Source organism: Nesoenas mayeri (genome assembly GCF_963082525.1).
Source record: "Nesoenas mayeri genome assembly, chromosome: 10".
NCBI lineage: Eukaryota > Metazoa > Chordata > Aves > Columbiformes > Columbidae > Nesoenas > Nesoenas mayeri.
Window position 1 is genome coordinate 12,733,234 of NC_137560.1, and position 23,238 is coordinate 12,756,471.

A 23,238-nucleotide genomic window follows, 5' to 3' on the forward strand; every position below is an offset into this window, starting at 1 on the left:
TTTGAATTTGAACAGGGCTGTGCTTTCACCCATGGACTCTTCCCCATTAGACAGCTTAGACTAATTGAGCTAACAATTACCTCCCATGTGATGACCAGCTCAGAACGGCTTCCTCCTCCTCCGCTGATGTTTGTTGGTGCCACGGCAGGAACTGGAGAAGAAAAGATAGTTGGTGCTTGCAACTACCCACTGCTACTGCCGGGGATCTTGTTAAGTGGATAGTTAGAGCTTTTCCTAGCTCATATGCAGTGATTCTGCCTTTCAACATGTAGAACAGGGACTACACTATATAATGGTGCATTTTAAATCAACTGAAATTATGTTTACACATTTTCAAGTTTCTAAGGTTGAAGCCACAGGTGTATTTGATACATAAGTACCCTGGTTCAAAAAATTAATTAAAGAAGCTAGTAGCATCAAGTATCTGACATTATTATGCCTCATCAACTAATTGGCAAAATGATGTTCCATTCAGACTGTAGCTGCAACACTACTGATTTACTAATTATGCATTTGTTCAGTAAACATGTTATTGGATCAATATAGTAATTTTTTTAATTGGCCATATGCTTTTCTTCAGAAATTCAAAACTTGTAATTTGCTTTCCTCCTTCTTCCAAGTCTCTAAGTGTCCAAGTTTCATTGATTAGAGCTTGATTTCCCCAGTGTTGCCCCAGATGTGTGGCACCATAGGTACAGGGTCAAGGTCAAGTGATGTGTTGGTGTTCCAGGCCAAAGCAGCTTCTCATCACTCAAATGACTCTTGGTGAAGAGGCAAAGAAAATACCAGCATTTCTTGCCTCTTGCTCTGTATTTCCATACACATGCCCACTCCATTAGCCTATAAATACTGGCAGTTTTGGGAAACTGGATTGTGATGTAATGGACAGAATTTAGACAGATTAGCCTTGTTCTTATTGTATAGTTTTCTGTAGATCTACTTGCAAAGATGATATCATCTTCCTTTTCAGTTGCTGAAGAAGTATAAAAAAGACGACAACCGTGAAACTGACTGAGACAGAAGACTCCTATAAGAAGACCTTTGTACTCTTTGACATCTCCAAAACCTTGGTACTATTTTCTAGAAATTTCAAGATTGTTTTGTCATCCCCTTCATTCAGCTCTTACTGTCTGAAAATTTGATGTGTTGAGATAGAACTGAAGACAGGTTCAGAACAAGTGGGGCAGTTATATCTCAAAAGATTTTTCAGAGATTTTGGCAAGTTTTGCCATGTCCATCTGCCCTTCCCCATGTCTTCCACCCAGCGTTAGCCAAACTACGGTAGAGGCAATAAAGGCAATAGCCCTCTAAGTTCACAGAAATTTATGTGAACACACACTTCTAGATTCAAGTCTGCATATAAATCTTCATCTGATTTCATCCTCTCTAGAAATGTAGAATTTTCTCAATATTTTGTGCAGTCATAAAAATGAGTGCAAGTGCAAACGGACCAGGGTCTCTCAGAGAGTTTAGCATAGGTATTAAATTTTGTCACTCACAATCAATGTCTTTGTGCACATCAGAGGCAAATAGTCTAAGACTGAAAAGAGCAGCATTAAAGGAAAAAATGACAAAACAGACTTTCAAGCCTCATGTTTCACTGTTTCATGAACCAGTTGATGCTCAATTAGTTCATGTGTTAAATGTGTTCAGTATTTACTACATTTGCATGGGGAAGAAATTTGTACTAGTGCTCAGCAGAGCCTCAACTGGGTCATAGTTGAGAAACAGATGAAAATTTACAGCTGAGTGCACCAACAGAGGCTCAATTAATTCTCAGCTTCATTTTAATGAAATGAACAGTGGCTCATTTGCATCCACAAATCTACTAATGCTCAGATTTCAGCTGGAAAAATAGCTATTACAACAGCCAAGTTCAAATTCACCCTTTCATGGCCAGTCTTTTGCTGTCCACACTCTCATACTGTTTTCAGTTTCCTGTTCTGATAAAAAAATTCAAATATAATGTTATTTCTCCCATCAGATAGAACTGTTGTGAGACAGAATGATTCACAGCAGTGAAGAGCTTAAGTAACTAAGCCTGAACTGAGTCCTCCTGTTCCTTTTGTTAAATTTCAGATGAGGCTACGCTGTAAAGAAATAGTGTTCCTTACGCTATTGCAATGATAAATAATATTAATGTTATTGTTTCTTTCTCTTTCCAGCCCCAGCCTTGTGAATGCCTCTAATAAAAAAAAAAAAAAAAAGAAAAAAAAGCTTTGAAACATGAAAGTTTTTACTGACTATATAGGTGGTTTTGAATACCACCCTTTACAAAGTCCCAAGGTAGCAACAGCAAGAAAGACCTTCTCAAGATTAATTTTGACTTCATGATCCATCATATAATGGAGAACACTTATCTGTGATACTATACCGGGAAATTTAGAATATCTGGCCTCTTCCTGAATCCAGCTTTTCCGTAGCCTTCCCTTTCTATGTTGTCCTTTACTCCTTGCATGTGAAAGTTTCCTGTAGCTCTCTGGCTGGAAGGGTTCAGGGACCACTTGGACTTGAATCCGCTGGACACCTAAGCCCACGTACAATCAGTACATCTTTCCAGGCTGGAGAGTCGCAGGCTCTTCCCTCTGCTTGGGAGCAGCCTACCATCTACTTTACTGCCACAATGGCCAAGCAGTCCTGATGGCTGATAAGACACATCAGATGTCTCTCTGTACCTGGAAAGCTGACAAAATCTATCCAAATTGGTGTTCTACTGAGCAAATAGTCCATTCTGGCATCAGTACTCAGTGTAAGTTTTTGCTTCAACAACAGGAAAAAGAACTTATTAAATTTAACTCAGCTGATCTAATACATTTTGAAGTAATTCTGCCTTGGGACAAATATTGTAGGTATTCTGAGAAACAAATGGATCCTCCATTCCAAGGATATATATATTCTGCGGTATAGCGTACAACACTGTATTTTGAGTTCTGTTTTGAAATGCAGCTTACCGAACTTCAGAGCTTGGTAAATGAGATAAACAGAGAAATGAGGAGAGGAGAGGAGAGGAGAGGAGAGGAGAGGAGAGAGAGGAGAGGAGAGGAGAGGAGAGGAGAGGAGAGGAGAGGAGAGGAGAGGAGAGGAGAAGAGAGGAGAGGAGAGGAGAGGAGAGGAGAGGAGAGGAGAGGAGAGGAGAGGAGAGGAGAGGAGAGGAGAGGAGAGGAGAGGAGAGGAGAGGAGAGGAGAGGAGGAGTGGAGTGTAAAAGCTGTTTCCACTTTACTGCTTTCTGTCCTATATATACTGATTTTTATAGATGGGAAAGAGCTGATAAGTAGGGGGCTGGGAGAAATATAAAACAAATGAAAGGTTTGGGCTTCAAATAAATTGTACCAAACTGAGTAGGTCAAAGGACTGACAGTGTCGGTCATACAAGAATGAGTCTTCTTCCTATGAGGTTTCAAGTCCCAGAAGTTAAATATATAAAGTTTAGACAGGCAGATAGTAAGGATCCCATCCTAGAGTCAGTGAGAGCCATTAGTTTCACTGGGCTTTGGATGCTCCAATTTATTTCCTCCAGTTAAAGCCAATATCCTGTCTGCACAGATGCTCAGATATCAAACAGCCTCTGCAGCAAAGGCACTACATGCTTCTGCTAGGATATGCCAGAGAGCTGACTTTATAATTTTCTGTACAAGTCCCTAAACATGGTATAAACTCAGTTATAATTGAAAGAAAACAAGTGCTACTCCCCAGTTGCTTGAATGAAAGCTTGTGGTCAGGCACGGGGATTAGATATACTTTGGGACATATCAAAGAGAGGAAACATAGGCCAGCTCCAGCCTTTATTACTGGCCCGAGTGATCTTCAAACTAGAGAGCAAAGTGTGTCATACCTCAATCATGTCCAAGCATCCTTTTCATCCATAGCATAGGCCTGCTGTCATTAAGCCATAGCAGTCACAAACTAAACTGTCAGATAGATATGTAAGTAACCTTGTAGGACTGAGTGGCTCTGCTGCAGTGAAATTCTCAGACTTGGGAGCTGGCAATCTGCCTGTGTGGAAAAAAAACTGTCAGAAACTAGGGACTCACCTGCTGCTTTAGTTTTCAGTAGAGCTGATGGTCTGCTTGGCTCCCCAGTTCCAACACTATTGGTGGCAACCACACGAAACTCATACTCAACCCAAGGGCTTAAGTCAACCACTGTTGCCTTGTGAGTCCTGCCATTAATGACTTCAGGAACTAAAGGCAAAATAAACAGGTAATGAAAATTATTTTTGGAGTCATTACTCATATATGCAAAAAATACATTGTAACTATCAAATTGCTCACCTGTTGCAACTGCTTGCCATCCAACTGAGAAAGGGGTCCTCATCTGAATACTGTAGATCTGGACTGGGCTATTATTTTCTATTCCAGACTTCCAAGATAATACAGCAGTAGTGCTAGAAACATGTTCAACTTTAACATCTTCTGGTGGACCTGGGGGGCCTAATACGATTAGCATTTTAAGGTGAAGGTATTAGGAAGAGAAGATTCCTTGCTGGCTTGGGTTGGGCAACTCTTACTTTCTCAAGTCAGTGGAATTATTAATGAAGCTGCAGTTTCATATAAGCAGCACAACCTCTAAATGATGGTTTCATGCTTGTATGACATTTTTTCTAATTAATGAGGAGTTTTGAGTCAGGAAAATGAACATCTTTATGTTTCTAATATGAAAACTGCAGACATGGGATTTTTTATTTTTTGTCTCACAAAGTTATCCAATGTGTCTTTTGCTGAAACATCAAACATTTTCAGAATTCCTACTGAATTCTAGCAAAACTGAAGTTTAGAAAATTGTAAAATGGTGGACTATACAGATTGCTGATTTCTGCAAGGGTTTAGAGGATCTATTCCCATCATAGCATTTCTCTTGCTGCTGGCAGTAAAAAGATTAGTTAGTTGACCATAGACAATTATTTTTCATATTATCTTGAAATAGTGGAAATTAATGGGGTCTCATTTTTTTTTCCAGCCTGCACAGTGACCCAGAGATGCCCAGCAAGGAGCAGGTGACAGCAACCTGCTGAAAGTGGAGGACTTTGCAATGCCCTGTCATATTGACCTGTGTGGCCAGAAAAGTTTACCTTCCAAAGAGGCCATGGCAGAATTGCACAGATCTCCCTGGGTTAGCTGCACACTAAGATCATGCTGGCCAGTATCTCAACCCAGTTTCGGGGCCAAGGGTACAAGATGTATAACATTTCACTGTTGAAATGTTGAATTGATATCCTAGGAACCATTTAAAAACAGCTGATGTTTAGAATTTCTAATTTCTCCAGAAGATATATGTGTCTATATTTAACAGACATACCTCTTACAATTATTTCTGCTGTTGCAGATTGACTGTCTAGAGTTGTTTGTACCATGCACACATATTTCCCAGAATGATGTAGCTGAATATTTCTTATCATCAAATCCCCAACAGATTCCTGGAGATACAAAGAAAGTAAACTAATCACTCACAACATGCTTTCCATACTGGACATTTTTATAAATTGCTCAATATTAATAAAAACTTCAGCTTTTAAATTAAAATATTCATAGCTATCATCAGTTTCTTTCATTTGGACATTTTTATTATGGCTTCACAAATAACTCAAGTTCCTTCATAAAGTTTAAGAAAGAAAAATAAATGGCTGCAGCCATTGTAAAGAAAGTGATTTGCCATGCATATAAATAGCGATGGAAGAATTATGATAAATATTTGTGTCATCTAAAGACTGTGGAAAATAATTTCATTAAGCACTAGGGGGGTTAAAAAACTTACTCTTCCAATTCTTTCAAAATGATACATTCGTCTACTAAAATCAATTGCATGGCCATTGAATGACCATGTGAACACTACATCAACGGAGGGGTCATGAGACACCTGGCATGGAAGGACTATGCTTTCTCCAACAGTTACATCCATATTAGAAGGTGGAATAGCAATCACAGTCCTTTCTGTGGAGACAGAAAAAAGAAAAAAAAAAAAAATAACACGTTAATATGCTTATTAAAAAAGTAGATCTTGAATTACTTTTGTACCATTTGTGAAATTATTTAAAATTGGCCCAAATGTTCCATAATAAATAAAAATTATGTCTAATAAGGTGATGATTTCAGAATACTCTTATCGTGTGTGGCCTATTGCTTTTGCAGTATCAATACAAGCATGCTGTGTGCCTCTGAAAGTGAGCAGCTGTCAGAGGCAACATGCTAAATCAGTCATATGTTACTCTGTAAAGCTCACAGTCAATAAATATTATTTCATCTCAAAAAGTGCAGACTTCATTATTAAGACTGTTAAAAATATGCCAATGGTTCTTCAAACTTGAAAATCTCTCCTTACAGGAAACTGCAGCAAAAGTAAAATGGCTTTATACGTTGAGATCCTTATTCTATATTAATGTTAGTGCTAGTTTACTGCATAGTGTTGCTTACATTACACCTTCAAAGAAGGTATCTTCTCAGACAGAAAAACTATTTATGTAATCTTTTTTAACCCCTTACACTGAGAAAACAGCTTACAGCTCTTATTAAGGGAAGTAGTAGCTTGCCGAAGGGGAAAGGAATAGGTTTATATGACTTCACTTTTGTTGACATGACTGGCAGGTAGATTAGAGATAACAACCACTTTGTTGTAAGCAATTCCCTTGCATAAAGCTTTTGTGCATGAAAGTGTTATAAAACTGTGAGACTTCAGATGCACATGAATAAAATGAGAGCAGAATCTATTAAAAAATATTAATATGTTCTGAAAATAATGTGAAAGGAGGAGTTGAAAGTTTGCACGAGCTGTATGACTTCAGCGTTTGTTCTGGTTTAACCCCATCTGTTAGAAATGTGCCTGAAAATTCAGGATTTTGGTTTTATCAGGGTCTTTGTTCCAAAGGGCTGATGCATGATAGGGTACATCAAACACATTTTCATTCAGACTAACACCACCATTGCAGTAAGTGATTAACAGGTAGGTACAGACAGGCAATATGGGCTGAAACTTTGAAGGGCTTCTTCCCAGCATCTAATCTACACTGGATGAGTCACTGTTATGGCAGTGGTCAAGTAGCAACAAGGTAGAAATTTGCATTTCCTGCTAACCTTTTAAAAACTGAACTGGGTGTCACTGGTTTCAGTGATATACCTGCTGCAGGCATCTGGTTTTCCAAGGAAAACAAGGAAAGAACTTGTCTGATTTTTATTGTCAGAAACAAATCAGGGTGTTTTTTTTTTTCTGGCATCATTAAGAGAATGTCAGAGATTCTTGTAATGAGTTAGAGCTCAGACTTCGAACACACTTTCTTAGATTTCTCTGCATGCTCTGATTGCTCTTCATAACCACGTAAAACTGACATTGTGGCAGCTCCAGCAGTTTGTCTGAAGTCAAGGACTGCAGAAAAATTAAGGCCTCATATGACTGTCTTGAAGATACTTGATCATTAGGTTAGAGAAATCTCTTCCTGTCCCTGGAAGCAGAGTGTCAGATGCAATAAATTCCAGAAGATTCAAGGGCCATATTCTTTGCTGGCACAGCTCCACTGATTTTAGCACATGCTGGCAAAGAACTTGTCTCCATAAATCTCAAATGAAGAAATTTCATTGTGAAGTACAGGTAACTTTTATAGAATAATGTTGAAAAGTACCTGGGAACTACAGAGAACCTCCACAAAGTTTTCTTTTCTTGCTTTTTCTCCTATTTCTTATTCTCACAGCTGAAATAGAACTACATTAATAACACTTTGAAGAGAGTAATTCTATTATTTGCAATACTGCTGCCTAAGTTAAAAGAATAAAAAATAAACAATACCTGGTATACATTAAAAATTGAAAAAGTTACTTTCATCATAGCTGAAACTTCTCTTTGCCACTAGCAGGTGAAGAGGCATGATTTGCTGGGCTGATACGGTCCTCCAAACTCATCATCTCTTCCTTCAAAGTCACACCATAAAGACTCCTTCCTTAGACCTATAAATCATGTACATCTCAACACCGAGCTTTTAAAGTCAATGAAACATGGTGGTGAAGAAGCAAAGTCTTCCCCTGAAAACCACAGTTGACCTGAAAGTGGAAATTCTACATTGCTCTGGACATTTATGGTATGCTTTCTCCCAGATTTCACTTGGGTTTTGTTCGCTCTGTCTTTAGCTATACAGGAGACATGTCTCCACACATATTTTCTCTTAAATTATGCAAAAGATGGTTTACAAGGTGGTGTTGAAGGGTTGGGCAAATCAGCCTGGGTTTTTCCTTAACTCATGTAGCCACTGGTCTGACCTGTGCAGTCGTGCTGGGAGAACCAGAAGGTGGGAACCAGGTCCTCTGAAATGACTGCAGAGTCATCTCCACAGGTCCTATCTCCTGTACAGTGTATCTGCCCCTGGGGATGGAAAGGTCTGGCCCTAACAAGGCTCATTTACATTGCCAATCGATTAGATGGACAACAGCATTTTTCCTGAGCCTTCCATTAGTAAGCTCAATATCTGGATATGACTAAACAGTAGTTATAGAGTTCAGCTTACAAGACCTCTTGAATAGACCTTAAAGCCTAAGATGAACTCCTTGCTCCAGGTAAAAACTGCTGCAGGTATTTTATCTGTCTTTCTTAAAGCTGACTTGGATGTATCTGTTTCACACTGCTTTGATGACAGCCTGAATTGGGTTCTCTGCTAAAACTTCAAATCAAGGATGAAATTCACCTTTTCTCCTTTGGTTTATTCAGCTTTAATAAAGCTTTGCACCACTACTGAGTTTTCCATGTGTTGAGTACTCCCTGTCCATCAAATTTTTCTTTAAAATATCTACCCGTCACAAGATCCACATCACCTCTACTGCCACAAGACTTATTGCCACCTCGTTTTGTAACTCCTGCTTCTCTGTATTGGGTGGTTGGTCACCAGGATCGGTGCATTTTGACTCTTCTGCAATGCACCATGCACAATTACAACATTCTGTAAATAAGTAAAATACTAAAAGTAAAATCTATTTATTTCTATGGAAAGGTCAAAGTAGGGCTAAGAAAGAATCATACCAACAGGACTGCATAGAATTTGTAATCAGATTCAATAGTTACATTCTAAAATCCATAGAATACAAATATAAAAAGATGTCCTGTTTTTTGTAAAATCTTTAAGCTTCTAACAAAGCCACTTGTCTGTTGTACAGGAAGGGGCCATTAGCTCCAGATGGTTGTACTGAAAATAGCTGAGAATTTTTTGAAACTTTTCTTCATCAGAAGATTCCAATAACATTATGTTTGCCTCATTAGGTCTGTCATGTAGTTTCTTGTGTCATTATTTGATCACATTTTCAAAAAGATCAGAAATAAGACATCTGCAATCCTGTTACAGAATGTTATTAGAAGGAATAAAAATTCCAGAGGTCATTTATCTGTTAAAACCTATGGAATGCCTCCTTAGGAGAAAAGACAAATATTTTGAAAAATAAAAGAGCATTCTAAGGAACCGGTAGTTTAGAACATCCTAACAGTTTCTCCCGATAACACAACAAATCCTAACTACTATATGCTGTTGGTTTTATAAGTACGTCTATTTTCTTATTCCCATGAACCTATTTGCCTCCACTAAATAAACTTTGAAAACAGTCTTTTTGTAAATTCTACTGGATTTGCATGCAAGGTGTGTTTTTTAGTAGTGTTAGCAAAAAAAAAAAAAAAAAAAAAAAAAAAAGTAATAATTATTATGGTGTTAATATCCTCTTGTATCTCTTGTTTTAGCCTGCTTCATATCCAATGATAACACCTATATAAAAGTGTTCACCTGTATGATATTTTTTGCTTCTTTTATGGGGTTGTCTTTAAGACTTCCACCTCAAATACTTTTAAAAGCTTCTTAAAAGCCCTCGGTTCTATGTTATCTATCTTGCTTACCAACTGCAGACATGCATTATATGGCAAATCCCATTCCAGAGGATCAAATAGATAAGATGTTGTGAGTGCTGGAGGTATAATAAAGACTTCTCACACGAAGAATAAACAGCTCAATGAGCAGCAATAAACTTAATTTGCACATTAGATATGCTTTTCCAAGTTCTGACATTTCAGTGGAAAATAATGCTGAAGCAATGAGGCCTATAATTGAACAGCCAAAACTTCTCCAGAGGGGAAACAAAAACAAATGTTCCCTGCAAACAAGATCATTTTTATACTATGTTGTTACTCAGTGTTTTAATAAACTTCAGAAATGCCAAACAAAATATTTTTTTCATGTTTTAATGTGATTTTCCCATATTGCTCCATTAGGATGTATGTATGAAATATGTAAAATTGTATATAATCTTAATGAAGTCAGAGCTGCCTAAACCCTAAACTTCTTGGTTTATTCATTGCGAGCTGTGCTGTTACATAGTCTCAGACTATGCATTGCACTGCATCAATGTTAGTTGCTCTTTCATAATATGAGTATGAAAAAGATTTTTGCCAGATGTAGTAAGTTAGGGAGGAGGTCATGCCTGCAGGCTGGAGTAACCATTCTGAAGTCACTGAAAACTAGAATATTAAGAAAAAAGAAAGAGTTACAAATTACATTTAATAATGTGCTCTTCCTGTAACAACATACATTGTTAGCCATTTCATAAAACTGATAAATACACTTAACTGTACTCTCAGAAGTTTCACTTTTTAACTTGTCCTCATTTAAAATATGAACAAATATGAATACTTGCATAAGAGAACATCTGTATTGAAAAGACTGTATGGGAGCAAAGAGAAAAAAACACAGTCTCAGTTTTCCTTCTTTTCTCTTTTCTCCCAGAAATCAAAGGTCAGAGGGTATAGAGCACAGTCATTTCCTATACTGCTCATACAAATATCTGTACAAACAATATTTCTTTACACATACTCCAGCTTTGGACTAGTCCATCTGAGTAATGAGTTTGTAGAAACTAGTGCAGACCTGGGGAGTGCTGTACAGGGTGGCCATTTCAATATTCTGAATCAAAAGTCATGTGAAGGGCCAAATAAGAGTTTTTACTTGGCTGTGATTTGTTTTGGAGTTATTTACCAAGGTAGTGCAGAGCAGCTGGGATGCAGAGAAGGAATGGGTAGCTTCAGGATCTGCAGGAATCCCACATCTGCAAGATATATCCGCCCCACACTGAAGAAAATAAACCTACCTGATTTTCAGCTTACTTTGTAACATCTTTTTTCTTTTTGGCACCCCAGCTTTAAAGACTGTTCTGCAGTCTCAGATGTGATGCACATTGTAAATAGGCTGAATAAACTGAACCTCCACACTGCCTCAGAGTCATTTCAAACTCTGGCTGCCCAGTGCCTGCATCAGTGGAGCCCTTACCTATGATGTCTAAATAGCACAGAAGTGTAAATATCATTATTAATGTTACTACATGTTTCTGTAGATATCTTGGGAGACCTTCCTGATAAACAAATGGACCCTTGGCATGGTGCGGTCGTGAGGTTTTCTTTGCTGCAGGCAGTGGAGAGCTCAGTTTCAAAGTGCAAGTAAAAACTTGTTAATGTTAGCATTGATTGGCACAGACTTGGGCATCTCAATGAAGAGAAAAACATACTTTCTAAAATTCATAAAGCACAACAGAGAATACTGAAGTACCTTTCACAATCAGGTTCCCTGAATTTCTGGCAACTCCAAACTGATTTGTGGCTATACAAGTGTACATCCCAGCATCTGATTTGGTGATGTTATAGAGCCTGAGACTGCCATCCTCCAGCAAGATGACCCTGGGGAAAAAAAATAAGAAAAAAAAAAAAAAAAAGACTTCTCTTACATGAACTGTAACAGAAATACAATGCCACTTTCAATATTCAAATGCTTCCAATATAATGTGTCTTCTACAGAGAGCTGAATATGTATCAACTACTTTTCACCTCTGCTTATTATTGGTTTCTATATTATGAATGTTATATGGACATACTGGAGTTGATCATTAACTTATCTAACTGACTTTCTTGCAGTAAAATTTTTATTTTCAAGAGAAAGAAGGAGGATACAAGTTGTTACCAAATTGTGCTATATTTTACCATGAGGGGCTTTTTTTCAGTTCTCAGTACTCCCACGCCATACTAATGTTGTGTCTGAGCCCAGCTGTCTGTGCAATTTTGTCAGGATTATTACAAGATATTAGCAGACTAGCTGATATGCTGAAATGCCATCTCAGAAGCGAAGGAGCCAAATCAAATACATAGCTGTCTCATAGGGCCCTCAAATCACCTTATTAGTCACTACGTTGTTTACACCAGTTTGAAGAGTATTGGGTAAATTGCATTTAATAGTAATTTCAGGACCACTCCTGGGTTTTATGGACAAAATTAATTGCTAAGCTTCTTCATATGCTTCTTCATGCCAATGAGATATTTTAGGATCTAAGTCAGTACAGACTTTGACATATGTTTTCCTTAGGTAAGCTTTCCCAGCATGTCTGACACATTTTAGCTTTTACATACAAGGACAGCACCTCAGGGTTTTGGGATTTTCTTCAGAAATATATAGAATACCTATCTATCAAAAGCAGAGAATTAAAAAATTAAAGTGGAATTAGATAAGCAATGAACTTTTGAAGAGAAAATAATATCATCTTGCAATGTTTTGTTAATTTTTTGTTAGTTCTTCCATCTAGCTCTTGCACCTGGTAGATGTTGAAGCTCTTGACCACTTTTTTCTGCGTTTAGAAGAACAGTGGGATGAAAGACATGAAGTTCCTGGAAGTTTCATGAATATAGGGTTAGGGTCTCTGCATGACTCTTGCTGGTGTTTTGACTGCATGACCACACTCCTTAGTAGGCATGAGAGAATCTGCACCTAACCAGGGAAGAGCTGCACTTAAATGCCGTCGTTTCCTATGTCTGACAAAATCCATCTGTAAGTCACAAATCCACAGGAAACCATGGCTTGTTCATTCCAGGGCTCACAAAAGCACTGCTATACTATTTTATATTCCTCTTTTAATTGACATATTAATCTAATACAATAATCCTTTTATAAAAATAAAGTATCTAAATAATGAGTCACAGTTTTGGTATTTAATATTTATTACTATCAACATAAGATTGGATGATGTAATGAATTATTAAAGGAAACAAACAACAACAAGAGCAGAAGTTGAAGCTGGCAGTAATATTATAACCATTAAACACACAAAAAACATCATACAGCTTGTAGCTATATGTGTAACCCACATTAGACCTTCTTCTGCTTCACGTTCCCAGCCATTCAGCTGATGGAGAGAAGGACTAGACTTGGATTTTTGGTGGTTTTCTCACTTACATTGCCTCAATTTCATGTCTCCCACTCTTGTCTGAACTTACCCTGCCAACAGACCTGCTCCTGAGCAAGGCAGGAGTGAATTTAGGAATGACAAAAGCTGAGATGTCCCTGTGATGTTGGACTCTCTGTCACCAGGGTCTGAAGCGGAGAGGGGAAGGGATTTAGGCTTGAATGAAAAATCTTTGTTTCCTTGGCAATAATCACCAGGTACTGCAGCAATTGCTTGCATGCAATTTGTAGTATGATGAGAAAATAAGTTTGAGTTTAATAATCCATCATATATCCATATTAAACTGGAGAGGAGCAAAATATGTTCTTCAATATAATGATATATCAACTAAATCATGTTTTTTGGATAAGAAAGGATGAATAAGCGTGAAAGAACTGAGCCTTTCTGCTGCCTTCGCAATGCTGTGCATGAAAATGAGACAGTATGGGTCCCTCTGCCTCTCAGTATGGGGACACACCTGATGACAGCATTTCAAAGGCAGGTTTAAATAAGAAACATTTGCAAATATTCCACTTCCACCTCTGTAATTTTCTTTGCATTAATGATGCATTGCTTCACGTGAGGTTGCACCAGCCACAAAAAAACACCCTCATTAGAAACTGCTCGGGATAAGATAGTTGATTCAATTGACTGGTTAGCTAACATATGGTGGCTTCATCAAACATCATCAAAAGAGATTCAAGTGTAAATCAGCAAATGTTCATAAATCAGATACCTGAATAATAAGTTATAAGAAGTCACCATAGCGTCTTTCTCACCATCAAATATTGTTTGCCTGTTATTTTTACTGCAGTTGCACCTAAAAGCTCTAGGTACAAATTGGAATCCAGAAATGGGCATGAGGAAATAAAAAATAGGACAGGAAAAAGAGGCTTTAAAAATACAGAATAATAAAGGGGGTAATCTTTGAATGCACAGGCATTCTGTGGAGATTTTTCTTGCTATTCTTCATTAGGAATTGAGACCTGAATAATTTCCGGCTTCCTGGTTTATCCACTAAGAGAGGTTTGTACACGCCCAAGAGCTGAAGAGGTAACATTTGATCTGAAGAAATACTGTTCTGAAACAACATTTCAGCAACTGGGCAGGCTGAAAATGGAACGGCTCTTCAGATGGATCAAAACAGAGCTTAGTAAAGAGAAACCATAAGCTAATAAAAGCTTCAGAGTTGTTTGAAACAAAGGTCACACTACCTACAGACAATTAGGCAGGTAGCAGTAAATAAGGTACTCAGGCAGACTTGATGTAAAAGCACAAAGGACTCCAGAGTAATTAGGAAGTGAGGAATGGAATTAAAGAAAAAACAAACAAACAAACAAAAAATTCCCAAAACTGTCAGTGATTTCCAGCTGTACTGAGATCTGTATCAGGAGAGGGATGAAAAAGCAGAGCACAGCAGAAAATGAAGATGATGCATTTCAAGTGCAAGGGAAAAAAAAAAAAAAGGCATGAAATGTGAAATACTGACCCAGTTGCCATGAACAACAAAATTGCCATAAACTTCCTCAAAGCAACAACTTTACACTGTGGGTGGTTTCAGAGAGGCTTCACTTTGTCCTCTTCCATTTGTCTTTCAAACAATGGAATTGTGCCAATAGGAATATTTCCTTTAAGGGGCTTGAGAACAAGCTCTAAGAAACTATGTAAAAAGAAACTGTGAAATGCATATCTCACCTGCCGAAAAGCTTGCTGAAAACTGTTACTTTTCACAACATTTTAGACTGCATGAAGGTTATAGATAATAATTCTTAGCATTTGCATCAGAAAACAAGGTAAGTCCAAGTACAGTGACAGGACTGAGAAGGTTAAATTGTCCAGTACAATTCAAGTAGAATATTTTGTCTGTAATGAAAACTGGACTTCTCTCAATAAGTAAATGAGTCACTGCCGAGGAACAAAAAGCAAAAGATCTGAAGCAGATCTGATAAATGCATCCCTGTGAAAGAAGAAGGAGAAGGAAGAATGAAATCAGCTACTCAGGACACAGCTGTTCATAAAGCCCTGTTTCAGCAAGGGATTGCTTAAGCATAAGCTTAACTCTAAACTTGCATGTCTGACTTACAAAATGCTTAAATACTTATCAGACTCGTGCGGATGCCTATGTTCCTGTCTGAATTGCACAGGTGCTACCTTTGGGTAAACAGCTCAATTAAGTAAAGTTGCTATGAGGAAGAGATAAAAATCCAGTTACATAAATCCATAAAAAGTTTCTGCACACAAGGAGTAATAAGAAAAACTCAGAAATATCATTCCATATGTAACAAGCCTGGGACCTTACCCTGCAACAAAGATAGATATATTGGATGTAGTTAACTTCATCTGGATCACAAGAACACAAGACAGCTATTCAAGCCCAGTTGAGGGACATGACTATCCAATTTTCTATCTGCAGGATGCCCGTGGCAGAGGGCAAGGGCGGGGTAAGGATGCAGTGGAAGGAACCATAGTCCTTTCCCAGCACTGAGTGATCTGGATCTAGAGATAGCACCCTGCTATGTAGGATAAAATCTGTCTTCAGGAATGAAACCTAAGCTCTTTGAGCCTCTGCAAATCTTTAGTCCCACAAAAATTTGTGAGATTTTCCCTGTTTTATACAAGTATAGTGTAAGCAATGTGCTTTTGTTTGTTTTTTAAACTGCTCATTCCACTGGATTGATCTATGTCTTTGTCCTCTCTGAGTGACTCCATTAGTGTACAAGATAAGCATTGTAAGCAGAAAGGGAAAACAAATAGTCTACCCAAGATGATGGAGTCAAACTCTGCGTAACATTCAAAAAGCACAGTTTGCAATGTTTCTGCAGAAGACATAAGACTGGAAAGAAGTGAGAGCTCATTAAAATTGTCACACATACTTTTTAAGCAAAGAACTTGAGAACTTGAATCATGCAGGGACGATAGGTAGCGCTTTTAATTAACCAGGCCAAACAAACCATCTCCAAAAGTGTTGCCTCATGTGAACAAAAGATTGTTGATGGCTATTTGCTTTGATCTTAAGAGCATGAAAGAATAATATGTATTTAACAAGGCTGATAGAAAAATAAAACATGAGAAAAGAAAGAGGTGTCAACTCACTAGATTTTAAAGAGCAGTAGAAGTAATTTTTGTGCACTTCTTTATTGTTCAGCTTGTTTTAGAGAGACATGCAATTTTAATTCATGGATATGAATTGAATTAATTCAATACTGTGAATGTCTTTGAAATTCTGATCAAAATCTGTTGAGCTGGATTGGTGTAAAACTGGGAGTGAATCAAGCTTACTTGATTTTGGTAGATTTCAGCACTGCCAATAAGGCAGCTACCTCTTCAAGGGCATAAAATAATTCCTTTCAAAATAAAGTAACCCTGATACTTAATGTAAAGATTCACTCTTCTCCTGTCTGCCTCTATCATCAAGTGTCTGACACCTTGTGATGTTATTGAAGTCATCATCATAGCACCGTGCAGATAAAAAGGGAATATTCTAGATCTGATGAAATTAGAGGCAAAGTAATTTTTATTATCTGAGAAATCCTATTTGAAACTATGTCTTCTCAGTTTCACTTTACTGATCAAGAGCAAAACCACTCTTGCTTCCATAGGCTATGAAAAGATATATTGTTTATAAATTTATTCAGATTTGATAGCAGACATTAAGCCAATAACTGACTTTTGTAATTTTACAAAGATTGAAAAGCATGAAAGGCTGAATTAAAAAGTACAAGGAGAAGTAAGTGAGGGGCAGAAACAAGAGCACAGCTCTCAAGTGATTCAGAATTACTAGTGATTTATGCAGATGTAAATGTGAGTAAAGTTTGACTGAGTGAATGAATTGTACCTGCTGATGACAGCTCTGGTATTTTTGAAAAGGTCCCACTGAGTCCCATCTGAGATCCAAATGTCTGTGTTATATGTTAATGGTCTTTGTACCTGTTTATCCTATTGTGAGCATAATTTGTATGCTAATAGTATTGCCATTTAATAAACTATGTTTAAAAGAAGATTTTCCTTATCTGCATGCTGATATAAATGAGCTTCAGAGTTGACTGACAACTGGGTATGCCATTATACTCTGTTAACTATTTGGATCAAAACAAAATTATACAATCTAGCTGAACAGTCTTATTAAAATATTTTATAAAATAATTATATTAGCAATGATAGAAGGGGACATTATAACATTGTTCCATGCTATTTCCTAAAATTGCCCTCTGTTTCTAGAAAGGAACATTATTTTCACATAGAACCTTTGCAATTTGGGACCACAAATATTTATTTTATGTAGATATATACAGACATCTGAACTCAGTTGTATCCCATCATAAAGCTTCCAGACAAAATACAATATTTTCAGGAGATGGAACCCTCTTTAACATAAAATAGAAAAATTTGTTCTGTGCCGTCTTTAATACACTCAAATATTAAATGTGAGGCAAATGGTTTTATGTGATGACCAAAGAAAAGCGTAACAAAAATACTACATCTGTAGACATGTGCTTAAATCTACTGTAGTCATATGTCTCAAAACTTGCAGCCAGGTGATAGTGGGCAACAGAAGCTCTGTGTGTATGGGAAAGACAGATGTGCCAACCAAACTAGTTTAGAGACAAAACAAAACAAACAAGTAACCCCCAAAAATGTTGCTGCCAAGTTTTAATCCTTTCAGCTTTTTAAATCCTTCTGACAGTTTTAAGGTGCTTGTGAGACCGTTCATCCTCAGTCTTTTGCGTTAAACAAACACATACATTTCTGGTCTTTTACCACATAGAGTACTTGGTCTCATTGTCATATTTACAAGATATGCTTATTTATGGCTCTTCTCTTCCCTGTATCTGCCTTTGCTCTATTTCAAATCTGCATCTGAACAGTGGATGTCATTAGAGAAGAGATGTATTATATTTTAGTCCTGGACTGAGACAAGACCCATACTTCAGCATGTCCAGGCAAAACGGAAGATTTCTTAGTTATTATTCTACATTGTGCACAGGACATAATGAAACACCATGTTTATGTAGCTGCATGTTGATTAGTCTGAACATTCATAGTAGAAAAAAAATTAGTGATAAAGTAGTACACTGAGAAGGAAAGGACCAGGAACCAGACTTCGCAAAAATTCTTGTTTAAGAATTCTGGTAAAAAAATGAACTGAATTGTCAAAGAAAAAGGCTGGAATTTTTTTCTATTTGCCAACAAGTTCTGCTGTTTTTATGAAATCTTTGTAACTGCAGTACATCAGAGAAAGATTCTTTCATCATAGGATGGTATACCCACACTACTACTATTCAATCTAATCCTACCATTAGTCATTATATTTATGATTCAGACATTATTAGGAGTTCAGACACAGCCATTCATACAACCGAATTCACACCAGATGTGAAACTAAGCCCTTGATATGGGACTTAAGTAGAATTGAAACAGTACATAAGGCGCTGTATTACCCTCTGCGTGCGAGTTCAATTCAGTTATAGGAATCTTCTTCCCTACACGCTTGTCAGAACATATTTCAAAAATAAAAGTACAATAAAACCTGCTGTTAACTTTAAAGTATTCTGTGTATACAACAAGCAACTCACACCAGGTACACAGCGTGGTATTGGCTTGCTTTCAGAAACCCAGGACAGCATGTTCACATGCACACACCCGTAACAGATACACAGTACTGGGGAAGAAATTGTTCATCTTCAGCAATTTCAGCTTCCATACTGATGACTCATCTTCTTTCAGGTGCAGAGGCCTCTGCCTTCATGTCTTTAGCTCCATCAGCTCCAGCTTCTTGCACTCCTATGTTGGCCTGCCTGGTGGCTTATAGGAAACACCGGTGCAATCCTCACTGGCCTGTAGAATTTGTGCTTATTAGGACTGATAATGGTAGACACTGTATGTGGCTTCCTGAAGCCTTAGACCGACATCCTTGCTCAAAATAACACAGAACATAGACATTTTATGTCTTTTTAGTGTGTGCATAATCTTCTACCACCCCTCTGTGTTCCTTCAATGGAATCATCCTTTCACTGTAAATTTGAAAAGTTTTTAGTTCTTATAGAAAAGAATGGCTAAAACAGAGGTGTTAGTATCTTCCTACAAACTATTCAGGTTGGCCAAGCATTGGCCATATTTTCAAGGTGCTGTTTTTGTGCTTTCACTCACAGAACAATTCACATTCAAAATGATCCCAGAAACTCCCCCCCAGAAGACTCTTCATTCATATTGCCTACAGCATGGCTGGAAGCAGTCCATTTGCCTGTCATGCTAAAGAATATCTTACTGCTCCTTTCTACATCACCTCCCCAACATCTCCTGATCCTTCTGTTACCTCTATATGTTAATCTTAGGTTGGAAACTTTTGGGATCGGGAACTACCTTTTATTTGGTGTTCGTGCAGCGCATTTTTCATCCAGTCCTAGTATTTCTGTATGCTATGGCAATACACACCAGAACAGTGCAATGATAATGGTGCACATGGCAGTATGACTTGGACAAGAAGAGACGCACAGAAGGTTGCATTCTCTCATTATTTTTTGTGCAAACTCCTAATTAGGAACCTTGATTCAAGCCTGCTGAATTCAATGGAAAAACTCCAATGAGACTAGATGGCTTTGGATCAAGTCCTGAGCTTCAATCAGAATATGCCTATGAAGCAGGGACAGAACATGAACTGAAAGGGAGAGAGGGCGCAGCACTGATGTTCACTGGAGTTTAGTTTATTCCAACTCCATGTGACACAGAAGAGTGATAGATTTCTTGGGACAGCTCAGCATGTAGGACAGCCCCTCAGAAAGGCTCACCTTAACAAGGTTCCCAGGAGTTGAATAGGAAAAAAATAAAATTGTACTAGAGAGGTGTCATACAGAAGTGAAATTGTAATAAATCCAGCATCATGAAGGTTGTCATTCTTTCTTACATATGAGAACATATGGTTCATTTGCTTACTTGATGCTCATGCTATCTGATGTGCTAAACACTATTCCATTAAGTAGTCAGCAACACATCCTGAAATTAGGTTTATTGGCTTTCTCCATAATGAAATTCTCTAAGGAGAAAGAAAAGAAAGGAAAAGCCCTTTTTTATGTCTTCCACTGTACTAATATTTTCTGTCTGCTGCCTGCCAGTGTTTCATTGGGTCAAGTAGCAATAGGGGTCCTCTTCTGCCTTCTCATTACTCTGCAGTGGATTTAATTCAAATGGAAAGATAACAGAGAAAGAAGAAAGGGGAGGAAAAACAAAGCAAAATAAGATTAAGAAGAAAAAGAAAGTATTGTCTTTTTTCCCTCATCTGTGCTCATTCTTCCTTCTTATATCATCCCTCCCTGCCCCATCTTTCACTCATATGCTTTCCACTCCCCTGCCTTCACTCTCAGCTTGGAGGAGAAGACAGAAATAACTGGAAACATGGAGAACAGAAAGAAGAAAAGACTGAAGGTATTTTGGGTCAGTCTGAGGCATTTTATGGCTTGAACATAGAACACTCCTTGAAGATCTCAGCATTCCCTTGAGAAAGGTGTAATGATGGGTTTCGCCTGATTAGCACCAAATATGTAGTAGTAGTGGCCTGAGAGATGAAAACACAAAGCAATTCCATACAGCAGTATCAGGTTTTGTAGGAGTTTTCATGTCTTAATATGTAAGTTCAGGCCAAGCACTGAAAGCAGACAGGTAAATCCATGCCTTTGATTTCTGTCAGTCTATTTGTTAGCAAGGAATGGAACTGAAGTGATTAATCAAATTTAGCAGATGTGGAATCAATTCCATTGGTTCCTCAAGCAAAATTAGAATTTCATCAAGAGATAAGCTTAATTTGTATTCATGTTGACTTATAGCCATGGTGTCTAAGATATCTGGAATTGCTCTGATTACTGATGCCCACACTTCAAGTGCTCTATTTAAAATCTAAAATAGGAAATGAACTTCTTTACAAGCACACAGACACTGATAAGATAGAAGGGTTAAGGCATATCATCAAAGCTATGCTAAGCTTCTTGTCGTAGAAAAGCAAGAAGTATAAAAATGGAGATACACTTAATCCAGGTTTCAAAAACCAGACTTAGAAAATAAAATAATAGTAATATTTATGTCCCATTGCTATTCACCCAGCTACATTGCTGTAGAAAGCCGGGAATAGAATGGTAAGTGCATAAGAAAATATGTTCTACGTTAAACTTGCTACCAGCATACAAATGCCTGTACTACTTTTATTCCTTAATAGCAGGTGCAAAAAGCAGGGTGGTTTGTGGCAGTAAGCAGTATGAGGAGCAAAGCTTCGCTTTGCCTGTGCTACTCATCTGGTCTGACTTCAACATATCTAGGTAGGGGTTTTTTCAAACACTCTGGATGGGTTGCATTCCCTTAGTTTTGCTCATCTAAAAGTTAGGCATCTTGTTTGAGATGGAGGTGCCTGCCAAGAAAAAATAAATAACTACCTTAGACTGCATATTGACTTTAGCTAAATAAAAGTTAAGTGACATCAATCTCCTCCTTTGTTAGTAGTGTAAATTTTGGAATTCTCAATCCATTTTGTCTTGATTCCTCCTTAAGCAGATTTTTTTTTTGTTAAGATAATGGATATTCTGGAAGGTTTCTGTACAAGCTAGACAAACAGTGTTGACATTCTGGTAATTGAAATGTTTCATTGAAGTTTGTTGAACTGCCCTGACACATTTCTTCTCAAATTGGTTCAAGCTGAAAGGCTATTTCACAATACAATGTGTTTTGTATGTTGTATTTGATCAGTGGATTGAGGACTTCTCCTATTTACCAATTAATTGCCTTTATTTTTTTAACACCCTATTTCTCTAATTCCAACAGCAGTCACAAGACACATTTCCCAAATAATAAAACAAGTTTGAAATGTGTTAAATTGTATATGGTTTTGGAATCTGCCTCAGAACATGGAGCAGCAGAAGAAAGGCAGAAGCAGATGGTGGTTGTAAGCACTCAGAAGGCTGTGGAATAGCCCTGCCCAGGGGACAGATAGAGCAATCCAGATGCAGCGCACAACCGTGAGCAGATCCAACCCTTTACTTAATGAAACCTGCTGGGTCCTTGCATTTCACACAGAAGCAGGGGAAGCCCCTTGAGTTTGAGACTCCAAGGGGCAGCTGTAAGATCTCAGCAATTACCAGATAATTCCCCCCGTCCATAGTGTTAGAAGTCTACAGTCACAACATCTGCTGAGTTTTCTTTGCATATAGTTGTTGAAAGATAGCTTTTCGTTTTGGTGCTTAACCATTCTCCCACGTTTCTTTTGAGAAACAGCAATAACTTGAGTGCAAAACACCAAAAGGAAGCATGGCATAGGAGAGAGAATTTTCTACATAGAGCAGCTTTATTTATAGCAGAAAATCAGTCACCATCTTTCACAGAGCTTGGACTGAACTGTGTCCTACAAGCAAGTCTAGGATCCAACGACTATTGAGCATAGTTTAAAGACCCCTAAACATGCTTGTCCAGTCCCCGAAAAGGACTTAAATTATGCATATTTGCTTATTACTGATTATTAATGCATGGAAAGTGCTATGTATGACTAATGCATTCTTTCAGCCTACCTCATTTCTCAGTTTTCCCTCAGCTATCCTTATTTAAATTCTGAGTGGAGTGAATCACATATGTTTATATGCATTCATTACAGTGTTTGGGGATCCTCAACTCATGGTGAGGGAATAGCACCTCCCTCTGGTTAAGCAAAGTGGGTTCCAATTCCCATTTATTAGAATGCTTCAATAAAAAAATCATTTTTGTAAAATAAGTTTTCCCTGAGGGTCCTGGTCCCAAATCCACTGAAGGCAATAACAAGACATACATTTGTGATGAGATCATTGTCTAGACTTGCAAATTTGCTTTATTTAATATATGAATTGTTCCCTTTTCCTCTTTCTTTTCCTCTTTTTCTCAGTGGACACATGAAATGATATATGTGGGAAGTGAGATGAAGAAAACTCCCATTGCACTTATTGAGAGTATATGAGACACATGAAAATAGCTCACATCTGTATCAGACTCCACAGGGTGGGAGTTCAGTGCATCAAGTTTGTT

The 23,238-nt window shown here is 37.7% G+C and overlaps 1 protein-coding gene across 1 annotated transcript in view; it reads right to left on the minus strand.

Moving 5' to 3' along the window:
* CNTN6 (contactin 6) overlaps positions 1 to 23,238 on the minus strand; it is a gene marked incomplete at both ends in the record, with an annotated part of 113,624 nt that overhangs the window by 10,975 nt on the left and 79,411 nt on the right. The window contains 6 exons of the mRNA XM_080350247.1: positions 81 to 151; positions 4,033 to 4,182; positions 4,273 to 4,431; positions 5,297 to 5,414; positions 5,753 to 5,928; positions 11,550 to 11,677. Coding sequence (XP_080206373.1) covers positions 81 to 151; positions 4,033 to 4,182; positions 4,273 to 4,431; positions 5,297 to 5,414; positions 5,753 to 5,928; positions 11,550 to 11,677 — 802 coding nt within the window. The remainder of the gene's footprint in view (positions 1 to 80; positions 152 to 4,032; positions 4,183 to 4,272; positions 4,432 to 5,296; positions 5,415 to 5,752; positions 5,929 to 11,549; positions 11,678 to 23,238) is intronic.